Genomic DNA, 19,306 nt, shown 5'->3' on the forward strand with positions numbered 1-19,306 from the left:
TTAAACTTCTCCACTTTATCTCTGCCTATGTCTGCTGGGCTCGTTGTTCTTCAGGATGCAGTTTGTTCACTACAGATCTCAAACAAACCTCTGAACAGCTGTATTTAAACTGTTTAAATCAAACACAGATGGGCTTTTTTTTAATAATTAGGTGATTTCTGAAGGAACTTGGCTGTAGTGGGGGGGCTTCTAGGGATTCCTATCCAAGCAATAAAAAGAGAGCACAATGCAAACACACATTAAAGTTTCAGAGTTGGTATATAACAGGGGGGTGAAACTCTTGTGGCACAGTGTATTAATAAAACCCCATGAACAAAGCTGTTAAAATATGAACAAATGGCTGCCTGCATTTGATCAGTACTTCTTAAAAATCCAATCAGTTTGAACATGTTTGCACATTGCTGTGATTTGGCAGTATACAGACAAAAACAGCCTTGTTAGAATAATATTATCTTGTTACGTGTCCCTTCATTGTCTAAAGGGTCACAAAATAAAAGCCATAGCGGCTCAGACTGGGCCCCAGACCGTGAGATTGACAAATGTGATCTATAAGATCCAGATAAAATAAATGAGGTGTATTGAGAGCAAAAAAACAGAGAAGCCAAATGCACCTACTCTAGAAACTCTGTGATGTATTTGCGACTGCACTTGGACCACGACCACGGGTTGGTGTCGTAGTTGAGGGTGGGAGCCATGACGTGATACTGGTGCTTCATGCCCGCCTCTCTGCACTTGGGATTGTCGTCATGAGGCATGTTGAACCTGAAGCACAGAGTTGTAAAAGGAGGGATTAGACACACATCTTAAAGGTCTTGTTGAAACTAGAGCAATCCATTTATCAGGAGAGATACTGTTACCATGCAGCTCAAACACCTTTCTCTTGTTTTGTTTTGTTTCCCCACAAATAAATCTTCTTTATTTGAGACATTCCTAAACATTTAAAACTTCTTTACTTCTTGCCTTTTAATACAACTTTAACTGACCAGTAGGGGGAGCTACTTTTCATGCAAACTGTCACTGCACTTTGCATCGATCAGCATCGATTAACGTCACTACGCTGGTGAGAACCACCTCCAGCTCACCCCTCGGAGGCCAGAGCTCACCACCTCACATTCTCAAAGGGCTTAAGGCAGGGAAGAGGTAGGAACACACAGATACACTGCAGACTGAAGACCTATTTTATGCTGCAGTTTTCCCCACAACCCATGAGCACTCAGAAAGAGCGACCCACTTATATTTATACACACAGGAATCCATGCAGCTGTATGATGTCTCAGATGTTTATAACAGGATGTGGGCCAGCGAACGTACAGTACGGACTCTGGTTCTGTTGCCGAGGGTCGGTCCACACGGCCACAAAAACAAGATCCAGCTCGACTGGCATGAGGCCCACCCTGCAGGGGCCGAAGGCCTGAGGGCAAACGCCCAAGAAACTATTAAGCCTCTGGCACAGTCAGCTGTGCGCACGCAAACGGGGTTGCTGATGGATAACACTAACAAAATCAAACCTGCCCTGAACGGGACCAGCAGGTAAACTCCAGTGATTAAAGATGATGAATATTTCCTGGTATCAATAAAAAGAGGATAACGAATCAGGTTTTTAAATCCTTTTATCATATCGTGTCGTGTAATAACCAGCTGGGCCTTTTGAAGTCATAGATAGATTTTGATTTATCTATTCTAGGGCTGGGCGATATGGCTTAAAAATTAAATCTGAATTTTGCAAACCAGATCCGATTTCAGGCTTTGATAATTTTTTGTTCTCTCTTTAAAAAAAAAAAAAAAAAAGTACGCAACAATATCTTCAAAAGGTGGATTTTATTTCAATCATCCGTTCCATGAGACGTGCGACAAAGTATCAGGGTCAGGCTATAAGAATTACATTTTTTTTATTATTTTGAGAGTATAGTCATAAAATTAGCAGAATAAAGATACAATTTTACCAGAAGAAAACCTTCAAATCATGAGAAAAAAGTAATAATGACAAGGAAGCTTTGATAGAGTAGTTGTGATCTGATGTGACAAGTACAGTCTTTGAAATAGACTCTGTCGTTTGAACGATCATTTCAAAGTCCTGCTACTGATATTAATAATAATTTCATGTTGATGTGTTAAAAGATTACATATTTCCTTATTTGTCAAACTTATACCAAAGTATAACTTCACAAGATGTTTACAGCATTTCTCATTTTATATTTTTTATTATATTCCGTATAGGACTTCTCATAAAACTTTATCCTCACATTATTTTGACTCTAATGTAATGCAACTTTATTTTTGCATTATTACGACTGTGTTCTGGTAATATTATTACTTTGTTTTTGTATTATTTCGACTTTATTGTTGTACAACTTTAGCTCTTGTAACATGACTTTATACTCGTAATTAAAAAAACATACACTGCTTTGTGTTTCAATATGTTTGCACTATGTGTTGCTAATGTTCAGTCAAATTTCCTCCTTTTCATAAAAAGAGATGAAGTGACTTATGAGCGTTTAGGTGATTCGTCTGACTCGTAAAATGACTAGATTAGCTGAAAACCGTGACATGGGAGGCTTTTAGTCTAATTCGATCGTAAATCGCACGGTTTTACGGCAATATCAATTAAGGACAAAATTCTGTCCGCAAAGTCACGATTTAATTCAGAGCTCTTCGCAAAGTAAACCCATTATTCCAAATCCCATAATGCGGTTTTATTAGATGGATGCTCTGCATGAGAGAAAACACGTTTCTCTAATTAAATGACTTCGAGCAATGGCTCGGCCGAGTCATGGCTCCGTGAAACGAAAGGGATTGCTACATGGTATGTGCGTTGTTGATGGCGGTATGAGCCCTGAAAAATTAGCTTTTTCACAGCACAACCACTAGATGTAATGTAGTTCAGTTTTGTATGACAAGTTTTATATGACAAATGGTCATATATATGTGCATAACTGTGAAGTGAACAAACATATTGCATCAAGTGTAGCATGCAGCCCCTAAGTCCAATCCATACAGTGACTATAACGCTATAGCTATGATGGAATGGTTTGATTTAACACATATTCATATGTTAGAATGGTCCAGTCAAAGTCAAACCCTGAATCCAGTTGGGAAAATGTGTGATTGTTCCATCCAGTCTGACTGGTATGGAACTATCCAACGAAGATGAAGTTGTAGTTGCCCAAGCGTGATGGCCCCTGCCCCCCAAAAAGAAATATCTTAATTTGTGTTTAAAGTGATTACCTACATCACTTTTTAAATACCTATCAAGTGACGCTAGTCAAATCCCCACGATGGCTATTAGTGATCCCATCCATTAGGCTGGGATCTTACTCTAATCCACAGCGCTCTCGGGCGACTCCCTCCACCCCACGCTGGCTTTCCCAGTGCGCTGAACGCACAGGAGGGCTCATACCGCCATCAACTCTCAGCGAGAGTCTGAGCCAACTGGGCCTCCAGCTGCTTGAACTTTAGTATAAACAGATCCACATGAGTTGGGAGCGAAAAAAAAAAAAGAGGGGAGGGAGCGAGACGCTTCCATCTGCTGATACTCTGGCTCAATCGCTCCACTGGAAGAATGTGTGAGCGTGACAGAGGAGGTAGGGAAGAATATCTGCCATTCTCGAGCTGCGACTCACACACTGACACTGGTCCTTTTCACTATCTGGAGCCAGACAAGAAAGAAAATCTCTCCTTTATTTCCCTGATTACACTCTGCAAAGTAGGTGGGCAGGAAGAGACAAAAGGAGAAAAAAGAGAAAACTTGGCAAAAGGGCGAGCTACGCAGTGACGGAAAATCACCTATGAATTAAGCTCCTCGTCTAAGGAAGAAGTAGAAAATAGCGCTTCTCAAATTGCACCTTATTAAGATCACCTGAAACCAGAACCGCAAGAGTGCAGAGGCAAAACGTGATTTTTTTTTTTTTTTTACCGGGATCCGCGGCCTCAGAAGAATGCTTGAAATAAACAGCACTCCTCACTGGAGATAAGGTCATGTGTTTTGACTCGGCCATTTTGAGACGGATAATTCATACAGGTCGTTTTCTAACGTGACACATGTGTCAGTGTTTGCTTGTTATGGAAACAACAACTCTGCCAGACGCGCACGTCGTGATGTCACGGCTGTCGCTCCGCGTTAGACGACTCGCACAGGATGGCGCTGTGACGTCCACGTGTTGTTTCGCGCGTCTTTGGGAGCGACGAGTAAAGAGAGGACGGCTTGTGAGTGAGGACCCAACACGCAGCCTTGTGCTTGCTCTTTGTCTGTAGCAATTGTTAACGCTACTACGCAGCAGAAAACGGGAAAAACATTACAGAGCTATAGCAAAACGACAAAATTTCGATGCAAAAACACAACATTTTATCAGGTATTTTAAGTCTAGTTTTTAGTGCAAATATTTTGAAGTAAGGCAAAACTAGCTTACAAGCACCCAGCTTGTTGTAAGTCAATAATTCCTTAATTTTGATGGACAAAAGGCACAAGTGTTGAGTGAAATAATCTGCCAGTGGAACCAAACATCAAAATTTCACTTAAAGCTTGTACCTTTTCATCAATGCTAAAGAATTATTGACTTAATAAAGCTCCTATACGTTGCTAAAAATTTACTTGAAACTTAGTTTTGCTTATTTTAAGTGCACTAAAATATTTGGAATAGAAACTAAGCCAAAAAATATCTTGTAAGATTTTTTTTTCTTTTTGTTTTTGCAGTACATAAAGATAAATGGAAAATAAAAAAAATAAAAAAAAGAATGTAACCCAGTGTATTTACAAATCATTAGTAAATAAGTCCACATGTGTAAAAACATAGGGGGCAATGGCATGCAGCTGAAACTGGATTTTATTTAGGTGGCATCAAAATAAATGGGGCTGAATATAAATGCATGCCCCTTAGTTTAGTGTTTTTCTTGCAAAAAGAAAGGTCTTAAGCACAATTTTTTTTTCCTTTCACTTCAATTGTGTGATTGTTTGTGCCAGTCTTTTGTTTAAAGCACACTGAAGTTTGTTGCATTGTGACAAAATGTGAATATCCTTGCAAGGCACTGCAGGGGGTTTTTCAATCATATCCACACTAAAATCCATCTAACCTTGCCATTGTCAAGGACTTGATCTGTATTATAGAATATTGCAGGCCCGCGTGTTATTAGGAGACTTTTTTTTTTTACTTTATTATGTTTTGCACCTGTGGCTGCTGCACCCTGCATCTCTTCATAAGGGAGCTTTTGTTGTCAAGGTAGTCTGCGAGGGGTGAGACGGGGTGTGCACGCGTGCAGGCGTGCGTGTGCGTGTGCGGGTAGAGGTGAAAGAGGTTGCTTCGGGCTCTAAGCTGCAACTTACACATGGCCCAGCTCATGAGCGATGGTGAAAGAGGCACTAATTCCATTTTCTTCACTGATGGAGCAGCTGCGGAACGGATCACACATGGTGCCGAGCTCTGCGAGTCCTACACAGAAAGACACACACACACACACACCTGCATACAGAAACTCACAAAATTGCAACTATTTGAAGGAAAATGCTTACCTGTTAAACCCAACCCAACTCACAAAAAACAAATCCCCTCTTAATATTATTAGCTGACCAAGAGACACGGAATAGTTTTGAGTGTTTGGAAGTGAGGTGGAAAATTTCATAGAAAGGAACCCGAAGATGAAGATATGTGTGTACAAAAAATAAAAAATAAATAAATGGTGAAGTTTACCTAAAGTGTCACATTTATCTTTTGCACGGCAGATGTCTTCCCTGGAGAGAGAGGAGAAATAATCTTCGTACGCGTGCGCTTGCTTGAAGAAGTTGGCGTTATTTTGAAAAACGTACCTGGTGATGAGAAGTGCGGTGTCGTGGTGAGAAGGATGGCTGTCATCCTGGATGTTCTGGCTCTGCTGCCAGACACAGAAGTTGTGGAGAGTGGTGGCAGCATTGAAGTTCACTGTGGGTCCTTCCTGTTTTAGTGGAGCAGGGGTCAACGCATGCAGCGATAATGCCAGATTTAGTTACTCAAAGAGATGGAATCAGTTTATTTTATGTGTGCGTCTGTTAAGAGACTGGAAGTAGTTCCTATATTGTCTGAAGTCGACAGCTCTCTTTGGTTCCTCTGAGGCTGAAGCTAACAGCTACACCTGGAGAGACCACAGCTAATCTCAAGTGTCAGCGAATTAATTTATAAACCCTCAAACTTCCCTCCTGTTTGCATTAGATGGTTCTTTACAAGGAAGTAAATGATTTTCTTCTGCACAGTATGTAGCTGTTGGAGGCAGTCCGCCACCAACGATCATCCTATGTGAAGCACACCCCAAGAATGAAAAATATCTCTGTAAAGAAACTATCTGCTATTAAAAATAAAGTGGAGTAAAACTTAATAAAATATAACTTACATGACAAACAACAACGCACACACTCACATCTAAGAACAATTTAGAGTATTCAATTGACCTGAGAGTTATGTTTTATATTGGACTGTGGGAAGAAGCCACAAAAACGTACCCAGGGAGAACCCACGCATGAAGATGCAAACTTCATCCAAAAAGGTCGGGTTTCAAACCCAGAATCTTCTTGCTGGACATCTCTAGAATCTTAATCTACTACAATGTGTTTTCTATCTTACTTTTTAAGACTGTAGTAGTCTGCTTTATGTTAAATAAAAAATTCTAGTAGATTGATCTACCGTAGTTAAGATTAAAACCTTTTAGGAGTGGCTCAACTCAAAAACCCCAAATTGGCCCTTTAAGTTCCTGCTGAATAAAATAGGTTCTTCTAAACGAATGCGTCATTCACCACAGGTGATTTTGTTTCGTTCAATGAATAAATCAAATCAATCAAATTTTATTTGGACGGCACATTTCAGCAGCAAGGCATTTCGAAGTACTTTACATCATAAAAAACACAAAGTCATGCAACATAGAATCAACAATCAAAACATGACATTAAGTCAAGTGCCATCATGAAATTTGTAATTGTTTAAGTTTCAAAGGCAACTCCAAACAGCTGAGTTTTTAGTCTAAATTTAAAGGAACTCCGTGTTTCAGCAGTTTTGCAGTTTTCTGGAAGCTTGTTCCAGATTTGTGGTGCATAGAAGCTGAATGCAGCCTCTCTATGTATGGTTCTGGTTCTGGGGATGCAGAGCAGACCAGAACCAGAAGATATGAGAGGTCTGGAAGGTTGATACAACAACAGCAGATCTTTAATGTATTGTGGTGCTAAGCCGTTCAGTAGTTTATAAACTACCAATATTTTATAGTGTATTCTCTGAGCTGCAGGGAGCCAGTGTAGAGACTTTAGAGCTGGTGTGGTGTGCTCTATCTTCCTAGTTTTAGTGAGAACGTTTTATTCTTTCCACCTTCCTTATTTTATTCACCGCCTCTCTGTACATTCATGCATGTTTTCAAAATTGATAAAAGTCCAGAATGCATCTCCTGCAGGTGCTTCCCCACAGTATCACCTGTTCTCCAAGGAGACCTCTCATGAGATTTGAGAATGACAAGGAAGGCGGAGTCATTTCAAGCAGGTTCCTTGGGGAAGGGGGAAAAAAACCCTCCAAACCACAAACACCTGCGATGATGTCAGCCATATACCGAAGACCCGCATATAGGGAGCATTGAGGGCTAGTTGTACTCACCTGCTCATTGTGGATGATGACTAGCTTGACTACCATGATGTTAATGAGGTTCCCTACACTGGGGTCCCTGTACACTGCTGCTACCTGTAACAGAGACGAAACACACAGACAAAAAAAATGTGGACAAAATCTCCACTAGCCTGCCCCCGGAACACAGTGTGTCATGTTTGAAATGAGGTGGGGAAAAACAACTTTTGCGTTTTTTTGCCAACTATTCTTTTGGCTTTATTTAGTTAATGGCAAAAATGCCTCTTTGCTTAAGATGAACAGGCAAGATATCTCGTCCCTCTCCTGCTGTTCTTGAGCACCCCTGTCACGGTTGGCCAGGCGTCTCCTGAGGCTGTGTCCGGCCTCATGACAGGAACTCATTAGTCCACCATAAACATTTAGCTTGTCTTAGCCTGAGGGGAGGCAAACGTGGCCTCGGCCTACACACTGGGAGCTTGTCTTTGGAAGCTCTTACTTTAAGAGTGACATATGAGATGTTGGTCCATTTCCTCTCGCTCCAGTGCGTGTTATTATGTGAAGGCACTGCAGCCTGCAGGATCTTTGATAAGGGAGTAACTAAACACAAATGGAAAGGTACTAAGAAGCAATTTTTAAAAAGCTGCAGATAAATGTTTTCTAAGCATTTTAAAAGCTAAATATTGTTCTATCACAGAGCGCATTTACAGTTTCCGTTATACGTTTGCTTACACCTATCTTCGACCTGAATATCGAGGGACACACACTGACAAGACAAATGGCCTCTCAGAAACAGTTTGAGGCAGAAGGGACAAAGACTGAGTTCATTTGAAACCGAAAAACCGAAATGAACTTTTAAAAACAGTCGCTTATCAATTTTTATGAGTATCTATAACGTAAAATCAGCTTGTTCTGCAGTTAAAGTGACATTGTTAGAACTTCTAAGTTTTAAATAACAGAAAAATAAACTTTGGAAAAATAAGGATGAATTTATCTGGTTAGCAGAAATTCCTGTAAATGTAGATATTAATGGGGGAAGTGGCTAGTTTGGAGACTAAGGACAAAAAGAAATAAAAGCATATTTTGTTATTTCTAGGTGACATAGTTGTGGAAATTACATGGATATATTGCTAGAAAAATGCAAAAACACACTAAAATTTAAAACCATAACCTTTTTTTGCCTCTATATTTATAAACGATGCTCTTTTCCACGCATTTTGGTCAAAGGTATTTAAAGTCCAAATACCCACATGTGGCTCCAGGCTTAATCTCTGGACAAAGTCAATATTAAGAGCAATAGACACGTTATGTTTAAAATAACAAAACTATTTCTGTTCAAATAAAAGCAAAATTTATATTTTTTTTTTAAGGTTTTCACATCATGGGACTCTCAGACTGACTCATACTTAGACCTGTGCAACAAAAAATTAGCACATCGGCATTTATCACTGACCGTACTCTGTTTAACAACAACACAACATTGACAATCATTGCTCTCACATAGGTTAATCAGTTCTTTAAATCTACTGTTAATGAAACCGGACAGAGGTGGCAGAAGGAACATTCAGTCCAAACCATCTACCTATCCCGTTTCACATCGTTTGACTGAGATGTTTAATAATTCTGTGAGTAGATTAATTGTTAGACGGCTCATAAAAGGTCCAGCGGCTGAGTCAGAGTAGGCCCAGTTAACCAGGCCGCTGTGGCTATGGCTGCATTAAGCCAAAGCCACCACAAGGTTTACAACCAAGATTTCTAACTGTAAACTTTGAGGCTTTAAACACTGAGTGTTATGCTATAGCTGTTACACTGCGCACTGTGCAATCTGGGGATATGGAAATCAAAATGTTTTGTTTTTTAGCAAAAACCAACTGAACGCAGAAATGTAAGTTCAGCACAATTTTGAACTATTATATTTACAAAAAAATATTTTTAGATGTGTGAGCAATAAGCAATCAGTAATCACTTAACAGATTGCAGCAAAGAGAAAAAAAATGAGATGCAGTTTGTGTTTACATTACATACTGTAAAGCTCTTGTTCTGTGTACAGAATCTGGTTCTCAAAACTAGGATCAAGATGCTCAAAACTGGCTTAGAAAAGTATTTGAGAGTAACAAGAGTGTAAAACAGTAACAATCAACGGCTCCTTAGTTTGGATATAGTGGAAAAATTGACTTCAAGATGTTAAATTATGCAAATGGCAAAAAAAAAATCCAAACAACATAAAAAGAAGCATTATTTTACTTACTACTGACATGATTGTTAAGATGTAGTGCTCCAGGTTGCGTCCGTGGTGACGGGCCATTTTGGCGTCTGCCGTCACCATCAGCTCAACGTAGCGGGGGTAGGAGAGGAAGCGCTTGCGTCGCAGGGGGGTGGTCGTGCCGTCGCGCCTGGTGCCGTTTCCATCAATGTGATGCTGGTTGATTGTGGCTGTAAGAGAATCCAGCTCCTCAGCCATATTCCCTCTCCTCTCAAAAGAGGCCGACCTCTTGGAGTTTTCTGTTTTAACGAAAAAAGAGAAAGAGAAAATAATCTAAATATTTTTGGAAATCAGGACGATCAGGAAAATCAACTATTGTACAATATGACTGATAGAAACGGTTTCAAAGTGAAACATATTTTTCAAAATTTACTTGTATGGCATCTAAACATACAATACATTCACGTGAAGAATATTTGTGCAAGACATTTTCTGTAAAAATGTGGTTAAAACGAATGATTTTTTGTAAAAAATAATAATAATAACAATAATAAATGGTTATCCTCAAATTTATTCCCATTTAAAATGGCCAATATCAAACAACATCATATTTAATAAATGTATCATTATTCAGCTTGTTGAAGGAGTTTGGATTGTTTAAACCTCAGGCATTTAGTTTGTTGTGCTCCTGACCATTGAAATGAAAGAAAACGCCGAGTGTTTGTCAAGAAGAATGTGGACCAAGACAAGAAATGTAGAAATAATTCATGTCGACCGTGAAGCACAGTGTTGGAAGTGTGATGATGTCCTGACCAGAACACCATCACTGAGTCCACCATCAATGATGTTGTGTTGTAGAGGATGTTTGGGAAAAATCTGAGAGCATCTGCAAAAAAAACATCTAAAGCAGAATTAGACCCTTAAACATGATAATGGCCCGACCCAAAACATCCAGGGCAGAGTCAAAGCTCAGGTATTGATTTAAGACTGACTGTACATGCAAACAAAAACAAAAAAACATTAAGCGTCTCAAAGCTGAAAATGAGAGGTGAAATAAAAGTTAATAGTCATATAGTTATTGTGTTATATGAGTGTGCAGCAGTTTTACCAGAAGACTGCAGTCACTGCTTAACCTTACTATGAGCCTGGTCAGTCGTTTCTGTGAAATGGTGGCAAAGAAAAAAAAAAGAAAGGAACAAATCAAATGTATTTAGTCCCAGAGTGCAACAATTTCATTTGCAAGCACTGAGATGAATGCCTTCAGCAGCAGTCGCCCAACCAGAATGACAGCCGAATACCGCGCATATTGAACAGGCTCAGTTCTTTCAGCTGAACTGCACGTGTTGAGCTGGCTCCGAACAAGAGATTCCTTCACCGTGACAGGGTGAAGTTAAAAGAGGGAGACAGGGGTAGACTAAAAGCGTAGGCAGTTTTTTTGGGGGGGGTTCCATTGGAAGGAAGGAAGGAAGGAAGGAAGAGGAAAACTTGGAAAGTTTCAAGCGGATTTAATTACACATTCATGAGACCGAAAGAGCTTAGTAAGATACTTCTAAAGAGCCAGAAGCAGCATTAAAAAAAACAACAGATAAGTCTACTCCAAAAGCCAAAGGACTGCAGGTGATATAAGTTGTTAGCTCAAAACTGCATTTTTGAGGTAAAACAAGAGAACAGATCCAAAAAAACTATTTAGGTTTGCAGTGAATCACCACATGATGTTACAAGACATCCAGCTGTCTCTAAGCTCAAGGGAGACTAATCTAATTTTCCTACAGGAAATGCAACATGAGGTTCTGTCAAAATAAAGTATAATTAAAGGTTGTCAGAGTTCAACATAATTCAGATCTGGAAAAGATGAAAGCCCAATTTCACCTTCTTTAGTTGCACCAAAAGGTATCCATACACAGTGAATTTGTTCACATTTTATCTCAAAAACATTATTTTACAAACAAGAATCAGAAGAGTGTCACACGTTTAAGAAGAGTGTCACACGTTTAAGCCACCCCCCACTCCCCGTAAGTCACTTCATTAGTAAACAGTAGTAGTCCATTAGTGATTATTTAATCTCAGAAAAAAATAGCATAAGCCCATCTGTCCAGTGAATACATCAGAGGGATGCTGGAGAACATTACTGAACTGCTCAAACAACATCATGAAGAATTGGGAACACATCAGACGGGTCATACTGGTGTCCTGAAACTTCTAGGTCTCTCTCTGCTTCATTTCAAATAATCAGGTGATGAGCAGGACTCATAAAACTGCTGATGCTGTTGTACTGACAGAATACAGCTTGACACCTCTAGATTGGTCATGTGTTAAAATAGCCCAATCAAAGTACCAACCTAAATCCAATTGAGAAACAATTGAAAACTAATGTTCACAGTTGTGACTAAGCTTGAGATATTTCGCAAACAAGGAGGGTGAAAAATGTCAGTCTCTAGTTGTGGAAGCTGCTGGAGATTTCTTTAAGTAAACGATAACAACTTAGTGTTAAGCAACACAATAAATATACATAGGACTGATTTCATGCAGTAAAATCAGTCCTATTTTACTGCAGTAAATGAATGACGCTAAGGAGGCCTTTCAATGCTTCAGAGCCAAACGTAGTTTCAAGTTCATCATCCGCGACAGCCTCCTCAACTTTGTCCTCAGAGATGGTGAAGACTTCGATTGTACTCGCTAAACTCAGTTTTTCCATAGTCTTACACAAAGAGAGATTGTGTCCATCTGTTTGAAAGACAGAAAAAAAAAGATGGAAATGGTGGGGAGGCAATCCATTTAGTGCTCTACGATTATTCAAGCAGTGCCCTCAATGGGTACATGAGGCAGAGCGTGACTTTCTGGCACAACGATGCGCAGCTCTTGCCGCTGAGAGGCCCAACCCCATGCCAGTCTCAACATCCGAGCTACGGCCAAGCCCGTCTGTGCCCCTGCACACGGGCCTGCCTGCTGGCTCAGAACGGAGCTTTGTGTTTTCCTGGAAGAAACTCATTAGTGTCAAACCTACGACACTAAACCTCTTTAACAAAATCGTCAATACAGACATCAAGAGGATTACGAACGCACAGAGGACTACCGCCCTGTATATAAACAGTAACGGTACAGAAAGAAAGAGAGAAAAAGAGATGAGCATATTGTATGGTCCCAGGTATAATAGTATTGGAATCAGAGTTACTTGTGACAGAGGTCCATGAAATAGATGTCTAACCTGCATGTGTCCAATGCTTTATATAAAAACCAACCAACCAACTTGAGCAGCAGTTGTAGCCTCCTGTTGCCGTGTAAATTATTTCATCAGCATGCCACAAGACGATCACAGTGAGACAGTTTAAAAATAAAATATTCAGGTTTTGTCTGGGATTGATTGATATTACATGAACAACTGAGATTGAATCATTAAGGAAGCTAATGGTCAAAACCAAATTTAGGCCAAAAGAAGCAAAAAGTACTTCAGGTGTATATTAGTTATCCTACAATCCAACTTTGTTTTTTTTGCATGAGTATATTGAAGGTCTTAAGCATTTTTAAAGCAAAAAGTAATGCACAAACACCAAATCCCAGCATAACAGAGAGCTCCATAAGAAAAAAAGGCATAAATCTATATGTGAGATGTATGTTGGATGGCTGAAATGTCAACTTGATAAACTTTTTTTTTCCTCACTTGTCCGACATAAGAACACAGATGATCCTGAACTAGCATGCAACAAGCAATTGTGCTACACACATTACTTGTATTGGCTATAAAAGATTTGACAGTTTTACATATAATGTAATCACTAATCAGCTGTGTACAATGTCAGCATTTCAGTTCAGATCTCTACACATTTTACAATGAAGAGTTGAATTTCAATTAGTTTATAACAAGGAAGCGCTCAGTGTAATCGTCTTCGCTTTGAACTGTGTGCATACAGTACACCAGTCTGTCCAAAAAGAGATTGATTTCAACTTAAATGCAGATGCTTTGACTCTCCCAAATATCCCAGTTTAGGGGAGAACAAAGGGAAACTCAAATTTCATTGTTGAGCTAATTAACATTCTTTAACAGTGACCTGCTGAGAGTTTGAGCTTTATTCCCAGGGTAATAATTAAAAAAGCCGTATACCTCAGACATATTGGTATTGCCTTGCCTCCATACAAAGTCAGACAGTCTGCTTACTGAAATTACCTCACAGCGCAACTCAAGAAGGGATAAATGTTACAAACTCCTTCAGACGGAGGCACAATTAAGTGCAATTCTGTGGCTAGACAGGTAGAAGCAAAGACAACAAATTGTTTCAGCCAAAGACGGATTTTAAAAGTCAAGTGGTGTAGTTTTCAACCGCACTGAAAGATGTGGGCTTTCAGCACACCAGGTAGAACTAAAAGTGTTTAGTTCAATAGATAGATAAAGGATTGTTAAGTTGCTATTGCAATGTCTGCTGGCATTTTGAAAAACATGTTTTACATAAATCTCAATGAAGTGAAGATGATTTTGTGGTGAATTTGTGATTCTGTTTAACCCAGATTACTTTGGTCTAATTACCTTCCTACACAATTCTGCCAGATTCTCATCTCCTTTCAGTGCTCCATCAGGACTTTCCTCCATTGAAGTGGATTTCTCCAGTAGAATTTCAACAGAGCCAATCGGAAAACAGAACGAGAGCTTGTGAATGATGTTAATTTTTTGGAGTTGTGTAAGAATTGTCGTCTGACACGTCCTCTGCTGCAATGGCCATTCAGTCCGTGTTGGCCGCGCTTCCAAATATTGGATTAACGTTAACATTTATCTTATTCGGCTCGCTTATTCTCTCTTCGCTGCGAGGTGTGGTTGTTTACAGCGCAGGCAATTACCGGTAACCTTCATAGCATCGAACTGGCGCATTACATATGTCACAGCCAAATGTTAGTGACAGAGTCGAAGTCTTCAGCAAGCAATCTTTCTCAACAGCTGGGGGTCCAGACTCTCTGCACAAAGCGATGCGTAGAACAAAGAGCTGGTTTTTACCAGGTTGATCTAATTTCAATTACCAGATTGAACTTGACAATAATTTATGCTTTGTTGTCCCCAAAGGTAAATTTATTGCGGAGTCCAAGTTGAACTCCTTAATGTTTTGACTCAAGCCAATCAATCATGCAAACAAACAATCTTTATGAAAAGGTCGCTAAGCTCAGGTGAAGTAACTGTTTTCCAAAGCATTAAGCCTAGAATGACCCTTGACCCCCCTAAAAAAACTACTTAAAATGCAGAAGCACCTTTGGCCTTGACATGCACAAAGCAGGTCATCAGTTTTCATTACTGTCTAGCTCATCTCTGATAAACAGCCGTAGCCCCAGGTCACAACACTAATGGTTCTCCGAGCAACTCGTCTCTTAGACCTGGCTTTCCTCAGAGAAAGCTGCTTCTCACCTGCCAGTGCCACTTATCTCCAACTTTCACCCAGGTCACCAATTAGTTAGCCACCGTCACTCCAATTATTCTAACCATTCCACTCGGCCCACATGTGTTGCGACAGCCCAGACAGTAGACACCGTCAGAAAAATAGCTCCAGCTGAAATCTGTCTCGGGAACGGCTAAAACAACACAACACATGGGGTTCAGTAAGGCCACGGCCTCCGGACAGGCAGACACATGGAAGCTATTAAGGTTCCTGACGGTGTATAGCTCTGTTTGGGTCCTGTCCAGAGATTCTGCTATCATTAAATCAGGTGACACTGAGTGCAATTATTAGCAGCTACATGTCATGCTCGGCTGTAAATTCAGAGACAGACAGTAGTCAGAATGCCTGCTTAGACTTAGTGGATCGGAATCATGATTTGGACTCATATTATAATTTTGCACATGTAAATAAATGCAGTAGCAAACATAGACTATATATCGACATATTTGATGACAAGAGCCACTACGGTTTTCAGAAGTAGTAAGCAGCAAAGACAGTGGGATCTTGCAAGTAGGCAGACACCACTCCCAAACTCTGGAGTAAGCCTGACAGACGCATGCAGCGCAGGCCAGGGATGAAAAACACTCACATAAAATCTGGAGTTTCCTTTCCATTCCTCTGACTATCTGTTCAACAGCTTCCAGAAGTAAGTGCTTCATCCACCGACAGCCCAGACAAATGATATGCACTTTAATGTCATCTTCAGACTTTGTCACTTTATAAACACAAAAGTTGACCTACTGTTTGGAAATCTCATTTTAAATTGGATTAAGTCTCGACTCTGAAGAAGCTATTGTAACACCCGAAAATTCGATGAAACTGTTAGATTTCAGCTCTGGCTGTGTTGCTTAAAGTCTTTTACAGCCTTCAACAACTATCCTTCTACACTGCCTCATAGTTAGCTTATTCCATGTTCTACTGTCTTCTTTATTTTGTTGTCCCGACATCATGATGCTGTCACCAACATGTCCCCCTGTGGGGTGGTGTGTTCAAGGTTTTGTGTCATGTTAATTATACAGCGTTGTGCAGCTAGCCCAAAGGGTTACAATTTGGTCGAGTCTGACCAGAGCACCTTCTTCCACGTGCATGCTGTGGTCCTAAATGGCTTGAGGGAAAAGTAAAAAGGGACTTTTCATGGCTTTCAACTGTGGTTTTCTTCTTGCTACTCAGAAGGCAACAGGTAGTTGTCCTGAAAACAGATTCTCCCACCTGAAGTGTGGATTTCTGCAGCTTTTCAAGATTTACGACGGGGCTCTTGGCTGCTTCTTCTAATTCATTGAAAGTTGAGAAAGTGTAAAAAAAAATTTAAAAAAATAAAAACTGAGGCACTGCCATGAAAAATTCAAAATCCTAGACACGATATATATTCGAGTGAGTTCAAGAGGATAAAAAGCCTCATAATTTAGCTCAAATCAAGTCACCAATTCTTTTAAGTTTTGAACCAAATTTCTGGCAAGGGACTAGAAAAAATATACAGTTCGATTTTATTCAATTGTTGCCCGTTTCCAACTGGATTTTAGAAAACACAGAGAGAGGCAACCAGCAAAGAATTTACCCCTATCTGCACACACCCTCATCCTTTTTGGTTATCTCTTTTCGAAGGACAACACACAGATTGGCATGCAGGCTCAGAGACAGATACCCTGCAGAATGTGTGTCATTAAAGCTGTGTTGTGATTCAAGCCTGGTGAGCTTCTACCATAGATGCTTTTGAATCCAGAACCAGGCTCAAGAAAGCACTTTGTAACTTTAATCACCCACTCAACAGCTACCTACAACAGTGGTATTCTCAACAGCAGTGAAACCACCCAGGCTGGGAGAGCGAGGAAGGAAACTGATACAACTGCTACACATATCAGTCAATGAGAACTTTTGGGGCTGTCTGAGCTCTTTCTGACAAAACACTGCATTAACCCATTAAACCAAAAACAAAGACAGTTTAAATCTCTTTTTTTTCACCAGCTCATCCAGTGACATAGATGCTTTTATCAACAGTCCATGAAGATACTCACTGGGAAGAAAAGCTGCTGAAGACAGATATATGGCCATGTTCTCTCCGCTAAAATAACAGAATATCACATTCCATCGAGGTAACACTTTAAAAGTCCTTACGAGTCCACTTCTATTCTGACGACTCTGACACTGATGGCGCATGCACGACAAAGGATTTCTATATGTCAAAGATCACAACATTGAAAACGAAACTTAACCTCTTTTGAATGCATGTGCAGATGTTCCTTTGGATCACTTTTAACCATATTTGTTCAATAAACCATACAGGTTTTGGAAACTTTCACTGCCACAAGGTAGAACTGTCGAAATTCTTGTTGGTATGGTAACCTACAGTGGGTTAAGGCAGTAGTTTGACATGTCATGTAAGAAGGAAAATGAGTAGAAAAGCTGAGATGCACCCAGCATTTTTTTGGGATCAGCCCTAACACCCGACTAGGGACCACCAGAACCCAGTAATAGCAACACTCTTCAGTAGGGTCGCTATTATTGAAGGAAAAAGACTGGACGTAAGCTATGTAACAATAAATGAAACCATAGTAGTAAGTATTTTGGTCTCTTGTTCATCAGTGATGGCAGGATGAAGCAGGAGAAAGATGGATTGAAGCTTCATCTCTTTTAATTCAACCATTGCTCCAATCTGGTAAAGAAACATTCACTGTTCTCTTTGAAAGGGCTAATGGCAATGGTACCCAACTCACTAAATATGCCCTCTGGCCAATGAATGACTTGCAAAATGAGCTGTAGAGACACACTGGGGAGAAAGATGTCTGGATTTCCCTTTTGGATCTTTAACCCCCACAAATAGGTCTTGTTACAGTCCAAGGGCTTTGTTCTGGTCTTCTTTTTTAATGTTTGTGTTTCAGAGCTCCAGGTAAACTGATTGGAGGCTGATTTCATGAAACTGGCACCACTTGTACGTGTTTCTCTATCACTCTCCTTCTCTCTCTCTGTTTTTCTGCCAGTCATTTTGGGGATTTTGGTTCTGTTTGTTTTTTCTTTAATAATTAAAATTCTGAGTTATTCCCATGCATTGCTTCCCTTTATTTATTATGGTCTCTAATCCAGCCTCCAACAAATTGGGGGCTTGTCCGGGATGATGAGTACAGGAAAAATGCCCTATTTTATAATTTTGAGAGTTTAACCCCTGCCTGTCATGAAACGTGCTGAGTCTGCAACGACTGGGATTATCAGATGTTAGGGTAAGGATCTAGATTCTCTACAATATACCCACAAACACTGGTGTTTTTATAATTCCAGCTCCATCAACTGAACTAAATGTGAAAAGAAAATGCTAAGGTCAATTAAAAGTGTCACACATCTTTTCTGTATAAAATGTGGCACATGTATGGAAAAGAAATCTTATTTTTCTATCCCATACAGCAGCACAATCTTTACACTGTTCCTGATAATTTATGGCTTAGGAAAAATACGTTATCGTTGCTATTTTTATACTTTTTGTTATTACAGCTCTTACCAAAATTGGGATCTGTGAATAAAAGCAAAGATTGGTAAAATGCAACAAAATTCAAATAAGTGCATTTCAGCATTCTAAATATTTAGTGAAGCTAAAAAACATTTTGTGTTTTGTTCCAGTTGGACAGGATTGACATCTTTTTTTAAATTTTGGGTCTTTCATGAGTTTTCTTCAAGGATTGCCTGGAAAACAAAAGCCAAACAAAGATTATTAATGACCACCCGTGAGCAAATGTTTAAAGAAAAAACTATTTCTTTACAAGTGGGGAGAAGCTGTATGACAAGTGGGGCACACTTGGCCCGTCTGCATTTCCATGTGTTTGAACCTAAAAAGGCCTTTGAAAGCCTCAAACCTCTTCAAAGTCCCATACCTGCCAAACCACTCGGCACTCCAGTTCCCAGTTTTGATTTTGAATAAGAGCCCTCTTCACAGACACATAGAGAGAGAAAGAGAAGAAAAGAGTCATAAAGATGACTGACCCTGACAAAGGGCGCTATTGTAACTTCAAAAATAATACAGAAATCCAGCCTCTCAACATCACATGCTCTCAGGGTCAATAATTTCATGGATATATTAGAAAGCTAATTGCTATTCTAGAAATAAGTATCATCTTGGGTTACTGCAACAACTGAAATGAACTAAA

General features: G+C 39.8%; 1 protein-coding gene across 3 annotated transcripts in view; it reads right to left on the reverse strand.

Moving 5' to 3' along the window:
- The window catches only part of LOC102235540 (A disintegrin and metalloproteinase with thrombospondin motifs 20), a 95,589-nt gene that overhangs the window by 65,951 nt on the left and 10,332 nt on the right, over nucleotides 1-19,306 (reverse strand). For 2 of the 3 annotated variants that reach the window (XR_002753504.1, XM_005796405.2), the window contains exons 4-9: nucleotides 9,808-10,061; nucleotides 7,596-7,679; nucleotides 5,798-5,922; nucleotides 5,682-5,722; nucleotides 5,318-5,423; nucleotides 616-762 (exon numbers count right to left, since the gene is read on the reverse strand). Coding sequence is in view for 2 of the 3 variants with exons in the window: in XM_005796405.2 (XP_005796462.1) it covers nucleotides 616-762; nucleotides 5,318-5,423; nucleotides 5,682-5,722; nucleotides 5,798-5,922; nucleotides 7,596-7,679; nucleotides 9,808-10,061 (757 nt within the window). In the remaining variant the exon portion in view is untranslated. Of the gene's footprint in view, nucleotides 1-615; nucleotides 763-5,317; nucleotides 5,424-5,681; nucleotides 5,723-5,797; nucleotides 5,923-7,595; nucleotides 7,680-9,807; nucleotides 10,062-19,306 lie in introns of those variants that run through there. The other variant, XM_023342733.1, reaches the window with a different exon arrangement.

This window comes from Xiphophorus maculatus, chromosome 2 (genome assembly GCF_002775205.1).
Source record: "Xiphophorus maculatus strain JP 163 A chromosome 2, X_maculatus-5.0-male, whole genome shotgun sequence".
In the NCBI taxonomy this organism is placed as follows: Eukaryota; Metazoa; Chordata; class Actinopteri; order Cyprinodontiformes; family Poeciliidae; genus Xiphophorus; species Xiphophorus maculatus.